This window comes from Nicotiana sylvestris, chromosome 2 (genome assembly GCF_000393655.2).
Source record: "Nicotiana sylvestris chromosome 2, ASM39365v2, whole genome shotgun sequence".
Lineage (NCBI taxonomy): Eukaryota > Viridiplantae > Streptophyta > Magnoliopsida > Solanales > Solanaceae > Nicotiana > Nicotiana sylvestris.
This window is the reverse complement of record NC_091058.1, coordinates 215,490,896-215,499,446: the sequence shown is the minus strand read 5'-3', so window position 1 is coordinate 215,499,446 and position 8,551 is coordinate 215,490,896. Positions and strand designations below refer to the sequence as shown.

Genomic DNA, 8,551 nt, shown 5'->3' with positions numbered 1-8,551 from the left:
GATTATTCTCAATGAATCCTTCTTTGATACTGAAGAAAATGTTTCATGGTAATCAATGTCTTCCCTTTGAGTAAAACCCTTGGCTACAAGTATGGCTTTATATCGTTCGATATTACCAGATGAGTCTCTTTTAGTTTTAAAGACCCACTTGGAACCTATGGTAGAGGATCCCTTTGGTAATTCGACGAGATCCCAGACTTTATTTTAGTCATAGATTCTAGTTCTTCTTTCATGACACCATACCAAAGTGTGGAGTTTTCTCCACTCATGACTTGTGAAAACGAGCATGAATCATCTTTTAGTCCAATATCATATCAGACTCTTGGAGATATACAACATAGTCGCTAGAAATTGTTGATTTCAAACTCTTGAGGATTTTCTCACTCCCGCTGATTCAGACACTTCTTTAGTGGGTTCAGGTAAAGCGGGTTAATCTTCATGTGGCTCCTCAAGTGGTGGTGGCTCTTGAACTTGTTGCTGTTCAGATAATTCATGAGAATTTTTCTGAGCAACATTCAAGTTCCCAATATATAAAGGTACCACAGGTGGTTCCCTTATTTCTTTCAATTCCACCCTTTGAGTCAAACCACTCCTACTCTCTTCATGCTCCTCAAGAAATTTAGCATTTCTAGTTTCAACAATTTTAGAAGAATGAGAAGGACAATAAAACCTAAATCCCTTAGAGTTAATCGCATAACCTATAAAATAACCGCTTATTGTTCTTTCATCCAACTTTTTTAGTTGTGGGTTATAAACCCTCACTTCAGTTGTACATCCCCAAACGTGTAAATGATTTAAACTAGGTTTCCATCCTTTCCATAACTCAAAAGGTGTCTTGGGGACAGCCTTGGATGGAACCGTATTTAAAATATACATAGAAATTTTTAAGGTTTCACTCCATAAGGATAACGGTAAACTTGATCTGCTAATCATGTTTCTTACCATGTCCATTAATGTATGGTTCCTTCTTTCTTCTATACCATTTTGTTGTGGTGTTCCTGGCATGGTATATTGAGTATATATACCTTCACTTTCAAGGAACTCAGCAAATGGACCCTTAACTTGTCCCTTATCTGTGTACCCACCATAATATTCTCCACCCCTATCAGATCTTACAATTTTGATCTGAGCACCCGTTTGTTTCTCTACTTCTATTTTGTAAACTTTAAAATCATCAAGTGCTTCTGAACAGAAAATAGAGATACATATATCTTGAATAGGCATCAATAAATGAAGTAAAATATCTCTCGCCATTCAAACAAAGGGTAGGAAAAGGTCCACAAATGTATGTATATATGATCTCAAGCAATTAAGAACTCCTTTTGGCACCTTTAGTTGATTTGTTGGTCTGCTTACCCTTTATGCAGTCTACACAAGTCGCAAAGTCAGAGAAATCAAGAGCTTTTAGAACTCCATCATTAACCAATCTTTTGACTCTATAGAGATGTGTCCCAATCTCTTGTGTCAAAGACTTGATGAGTTCTCATTGATAATACATCGCTTAGTGCCAATTTCTTTGTCATGCAAAGTTAAAACATTGCATTCAAATGTGGGGTCTAGCTCAAGTTTATATAAATTTCTATTCAAATTTTCAAAACCAATAACTTTATTATCTTTCAAAAGTTTCACAGAAGAATAATGAAAATTCAAATCATATCCACTAATGGATAGTCTTGAAAGAGAAATTAAATTTTCAGAATATTCTGGAACATAAAAAGTATTTTTAAATCTAATTGAAATCCATCCTTCAAAATGAGCCTATAAGTCCCCACGCCTTCCACACGTGAACGCGTCCTATTGCCAGAATAGACGTATTGTTCACTTCATATCGGCTTTATCTGAGTTAGAAAGCCCTGCATGATTTTGGCAATGTGAATTGTAGCACCAGAATCAATCCACCATGTATTATTATATTCATAACATACAAAGGTAAAATTACCTTTCTTCTCAAGCCGTTTCTTGTATTTCAGGCTATCCTTCTTCCAGTGTCCCTTTTTCTTACAGAAACGACAAGCATCTTTGTCAAAGGTGCTTTTCTTCTTTATGGGAACACTTTTGCCCTTCTTTGCATTTCTCTTACCATGAGTCACCATTTTAACACTTTTAGGTGTCTCATTCTTCAACCTCTCTTCTTCTTGAACACACATGGTCAAAAGTTCATTGATTGGCCATTTATCTTTATGTGTGTTGTAATAAATCTTGAACGGATCATATTCCGCAGGAAGTGAGTTGAGAATGAAATGCACAAGAAATGGTTCAGACATATCAACCTCAAGGGACTTGAGTTTAGCAGCAATGTCTCTCATCTTCATAATGTGCTCACGCACTGTACGACTTCTGTCGAAAGTCATACTTGAGAGCCTCTTCATAAGGGTGTTGGCCAATGCCTTGTCAGAGCTTACAAATTGTTCATCAATTTCCTTCATGTAAGCTTTGACCTTATCGCTATTAGGGATAGAACCCCTAATGCTTTGGCGTGTGAGCTTTTATGAGCATTAAACTTAAGCGATTAGATCGCCCCCACCGCTCATAATTAGCCTTAGCAGCTGGCGTACTTGATTCCGTGGGAATAGGTGGTTCATCCACACGGAGTGCCAAGTCTAGATCCGAGCACCCTAAAGTGAGAAGGACTTTCTCCTTCCATTCAGTATAATTGTCACCAAAAAAAATTGGAATTCGAGCATTCTCATTAAAAATAGCGGTAGGAAAAGCTGTAAATACTGCAAAATAAGGATAAACATACATAAGCTATGAAGTACAATCCATCAAGGGTGAATCGCGTAAAATATAGATTCTAAGTAAATTCTAGACCTTCCTGCGGGCAGAGGTTGCAACTCATGCATAGAATTTACTTTACTTTATTAGACCAGTAAACCAAGATATACAAAAATTAATCCGTACCTATGGGCATAAGATAATTTTCAACTTAAAAGTTTACTATCTCATTCCAATTAATCCCACAAAAATGGCTACCTTCGTGTGGGGTCAGGTTACCATTTTAATGAGATAATTGGACTATATAGATGTCATCATAAATTTTAATTACTAAACTTTATGTGATTAAATAACTTAATTTCCTTTATATCAAGTACTCAAGATGCTGTGACTACCCCAAGTACATCATATAAAAGAAAATTGACTATGACATCTTACCGTGATTTTCAAAATGGGCACACGAATTAAATAAGCACCAATCTACTATAGCCCATAAACAAAAATTAATTCTTATAACTAATCTTGATATTATAAGAACAATTTCATACAGTACTAAAACAAATAGAATTTAATCAAGATGTTTTTATACATCACACAAGTAGTTTCAATTTCCTCCAAAACAGGAACCTTTTATCAAATTACTTAGTTTTAGTCCAAAAATAAGTCGAAATAGATATTGTAATATGGACTCAACCTCACGTATTAAAACCACAATAGCACATTCAAAGATGGCTTGGGTTTCATAAATGAATATAATACCATATGGAAACAATTACTACTTAAAGTAGTAATACTGTTTTGCATATAACTATTTCCAAAACAAGTCTTGAACCCATATAAACATATAGATCCATCACTAATATATTCTGACGAAAGCCCTCAAAGAAATAACTTGTCATTAATCACTATCAACATGATAAGATACTGAACAACACAGCTAAAGGCAAGCTCTGATACTATATGTAGAAATTCGATTACAAACATAGAGCCATCGCAGCGGAATATTAATAGGAACATACCTCCAGCCATAGTTGTTCAAGTAATGTTGGGAATTCCTTGGAAGAACTTTGGGTGAAAACCTAAGGAGTCTTCTAGCTTGTGCCTATCGTAGTATGTCAGACTGATGGAGTCACAAACATATTTATAGGTAGGTTAGGGACTCTTAGGCAAATACTTTAGCCCTAGGGACTTCTCCATAAATTATAATTACCCTAGGAACTCTTAATATATGGTAATTTCTTTCAATCAAAGAAACTACCATATATGCATAACTACAGAATATTATCTGATATATTATTTCCTTTGGGAGACAAGGTAAATAATTTATTACTTTATATGTAGGTCACACTAGAAGTCTCTAAAAGAGACGGTAATTTCTAACAGTCTTGTCACAATCTAAAACTTATATCTCTCAATTATTATAGAAATTAATTTTAATGTAATTAAATCAATTATAATAAGTTATTTACCATCTTTATATGCGAATAACTTTTTACCGTTGCCTCGATTGGTAAGCCAATTGATTGTTCAAAGTTTGAAAAAGAAAGTTGACTTTTCAAAGGGTTGTCATAAATTAAATTTGTAATTTAGATTTCTATATATGATGTTTTTAATTTTTATCATAATTTGCATCGAAGACTTCTTTGGTGAAAAAAAAAATTAAAGGATAGTGCTTAATTTTGAAAACGAAAAACAATTTTTAGCTGCAAAAAACTATTTACATCGATTTTAAAAAACATAAAAGTTATTTGAACACCTTCATTATTTTTTTAAAAATATGACAACTAATAACAGAATCGACATGTAAAAATAATTTAAAATGATTAATTGTGAATTTGTGATCTTAGCAAGTTTCTCCATGTTTAAGAAATGGTCAAACTACATCATAAAATATTGGAAAATTTTATTTTGTGTCTCATACAACTGACCCTAGTTGTATAAGGCAATTTTTTTGTCTCACAATTTTGTGAACCCAAATTTCTATGGACCCAGAAGTGTAAGATTGGGGTCCACAAATTTACGAGACAAAAAGGAGTCTCATACAACTAGTGTCAGTTGTACGACACACAAAATAAAACTTCTCTAAAATATTTGCTTTTCAAATTTCAACAGAATGGAGTCATTTATTAGACGCTGCACATAATCCCAAAAAAAAAAAAAAAAAAAAAAACCACTATCCTTTGCATTGAGAACCCAACTTGATAGCATATTTTCTTCTTTCCTTTTTTTTGGAGGGAAAATGATTCTTAAAGCAGGTCGCATATGGTTTATGCGATTTACTGTGCCAACCTTTTTGTCATTACCTTTCGAGTTGAGGGCATATCAGACTTATCAGAGAATAACCTAAGCTTGAATACACTGCTCTTAACTACTCTTATAGATGGTATAGATGTATTTTTTCTCTCTTCTTTTTGTTTTTTTAAGAAAAAAGATTGTAACTATATATTTTAGAAAATTAGTTAGAAAATATTTTGTGTATAACTGATTGTTCGAGAATCGAGAGAAAGGTTTTGTCCAAATTTCTTACTATCTTTCATACTGCTTTTGTTTCGAGAAAAATGTAGCTCAAGTTTCATTCTCAGGTTCGATAGAGGACATAGGGACGGATAACGCTATTAGTTAGCTTAGGAGCGAAGGAACGAAACAAAAAGAGAAATTTCTTTCGAGTAGGTAGTTTCCACAAGAACTTTGGCTAATAGGTTTAGTACAAAATTATTTTGGATAGAGCTGGAACCGAATGGATGTGTAGATGAAAAGGAAGATGCATTTAAATATTCATAATTCAAGAAAATGATTACTAGAATAAGACAGTAATCAGTATAATTCAAAAAGAATGATATAAGACAAAAAAGGGCTAATTTCCTAAAACAGAATAAATGAGTAAATAACAAAAAGAATGATTGAGGAGGAAAGAAGTTGGCCTTATGAAAGTCATCTTCATTCTACTATAACCAAGTGTATCATTCAATTTTTTAAAAATATGGGTGTCAACAAAATATATTAGACTAATTTTAGAAAATACGTGCATAAAATATCTATTTTGACGGTGAAATCATCGGTTCATGTGCTCCATGATTAGGGCTATAAATATGCTCCCGGCCTCGATACCTGTGCTGGTAGAAATAACAGGTAGCTGGTGAAATAGTTGAAGTTAGAATTGTGCATAATTTGGTAAATACCGAATTACCATACTGAAACCGTGAATTTTGGTATTTGGTATTCGATATTTTGTATTCGGTATGGTATTTGATTTAAGTTTTAAAAAATATTGGTATTTGGTATTTTAAAATGAAATATCGAAATACCGATACTATACCGAAATATATATTATATTACAAAATACGCATATTATTAATTATAACATAAATATAAAAATCTAAAATTTTACTTTCCTTTATTCTCTAAGTTCATCAATTAACTCTAAGTAAGTAACAAGACATTTTTAATGATCAAATTAATTCTTTTATGTACAATTTTCTCTCTCTAAGTTGATATTTACTAGTTTTGGACAATACTTTTGTCAACAAATGTTTTTAGTTTTATACTTTTGAGTACTATAATTCAGAATATTACATTCTATGACTCTATGCTCTAGTTAATATTCAAACCAAATAAATCGAAGTTACCAAACCGAAACCGAAAGGAGAAAAACCAAACCATACCGAATTTAATTAGGTACGGTATTAATATTGCATTTTAAGAAACCGAATACCAAAAATACCGAACCGAAATATCTAAATACCGTACCGTACCGTACCGATCGACGAACACTCCTAGTTGAAGTGCAAACAAACTAGCCAGGACACGATCGTTACAAAAAATTTATATAGATAATTGAGGAAGGCTACAAGTCCTGTAAAGTGTTTTATACGCTTAATACTCTTGTCCTTTAGTCATGAAGTTGGTACAACAATACCTTAAAGAATTGTGATACTAGGCAAGAGCATCAATCCACATGTAGCCAACTCATGAACAAAGCATCTATATTCTATAAACCATATAACTTCTTGTTAAAATTCAAGAAATACAATGTCTTTAGCAACCATTTCTTTGCTTCTCCTCTTGTTTTCTGCTTCCATTTCAGCAAATGAGAATCCTTCAGCCTATGAAGAATTGCAGAATTATGACTTCCCAATTGGCATTCTTCCAAAAGGAGTGATAGGCTATGAATTGAACCCGAAAACGGGCGAATTCTCGGCGTATTTCAATGGCTCATGTAGGTTCATGTTGAGTTCATATGAACTTAATTACAAGCCTGTGATAAAAGGAGTTATATCCAAAGGAATGCTAAGGAAATTGAGTGGTGTTAGTGTTAAGGTTGTATTGATATGGCTTAACATTGTGGAGGTTAGAAGGAAAGGTGATAATCTACAATTTTCAGTTGGGATTACTTCTGCAAATTTTCCTATTAAAAGTTTTGTGGAATGTCCAAGTTGTGAATGTGGATTGGATTATATTCATGAAGATGAGAAGAAATTTATATAAATGGTTATTGTCACAACTCGTCTTGTAAACGATCGAGCTTTAATTCTGGAGATTTGTGGTTCTATCCAAAATTGATATCTACTTTGTATTATCTTTTGTACGATGCCACCATATTATAAAATAAATGTGCATATATTGTTTTTGCCACCATACTAAATATTTGAGTTTTGCATAGATTTACAGTAAGATCAATTATATACTCAAAATATACACCGCAACTCGTTGTATCTTTGGATGTGGTCAGACAATTGAGGATAACTTCCTGTGAAAATGAATCCACAGGCTTTCATAAGAGAAACAAAACACCACAAACTACTTCCTATGAAATAATCAAAATACGACTTTCACTTTCTCTACAATCTTATAGCTTGTTTGGTCAAACTTCTTTTTGGTCAAAAGTGTTTTTTTTTTTGGGTCAAAAACATTTTTGGCCAAAAAATGAGGTTTTTGGCCAAGTTTTTGGAAGGAAAGAAAGTGCTTTTGAGGAGAAGCAGTTTTGAAGAAGCAGAAAAAATAGTTTCTCTTTAAAAACACTTTTTTGAGAAACACTTTTGAGAAAAATACACTTAAAAACAATTTTTAAAAGCTTGGCCAAACACTAATTGTTTCTCAGAAGTACTTTTCAAACTAATTAGCCAAACACAAACTGCTTCTCACCAAAAGTACTTTTGAGAAAAACACTTTTAAAAAAAAAACACTTCTCAAAATAAACTGATTTTTGCAGCTTGGCCAAACGGGTTATTAGTCACTTTGAATCTTTTCAAATATAATAGGAACAAAACGAGCTTTTTATTCCAAAACCTGTAATCCTTTGGTCTTGTAAGCGTCTTTTTCTTACTTATTTAAAGCTAACTAAAGAAAAACATGTAATAATAGCTAAAAGAAAGAAATATGCAAAACTCAAGAAGGGGCTCCCAGAAGAAAATATTAAAAAAGGTGTCACGACCTAGATTTTCTACTCTCGGGAGTCGTGATGATACCTACTAGTGAAAGCTAGGCAAGCCAACCATTTAAATTATTTACCTTTTTTCCATATTTGATCCTTTAACAATTAAGAGCCAACATTGTATCAACAGTGGAAATTAAAAGCGGAAGACTAAAACGTAATATATAAGGAAAGATGCCAATACCAATCCACATATAAACTACCCAAAATTGGTGTCACAATCTCACTGACTGTCTAGGAATACTACAAATAAAGGTCCGAAAGAGTTATTACAACACTGTCTTTGAATTACATAAAGGAAACATAACAAAAGGATAGAAGGAGACGCCAAGGCCTGCGGACGCCTGCAGGACTACCTCGGAATCTCCGACTGGACTGAAGGCAGCAACCTAAAGCTACGGTCCG

At 33.1% G+C, this 8,551-nt stretch overlaps 1 protein-coding gene across 1 annotated transcript; it reads left to right on the top strand.

The window, feature by feature from the left end:
- Positions 1-6,744: 6,744 nt before the first annotated feature.
- On the top strand, positions 6,745-7,200 carry LOC104222312 (uncharacterized protein At5g01610). The gene has a single exon (XM_009773539.2). The coding sequence runs from the start codon at positions 6,745-6,747 to the stop codon at positions 7,198-7,200; it is 456 nt and encodes a 151-aa protein (XP_009771841.1).
- The last annotated feature ends 1,351 nt before the right edge of the window (positions 7,201-8,551 follow it).

Coding starts and splice junctions, on each gene's coding strand:
- LOC104222312 (XM_009773539.2), top strand. CDS start 6,745: ATGTCTTTAGCAACCATTTCTTTGCTTCTCCTCTTGTTTTCTGCTTCC.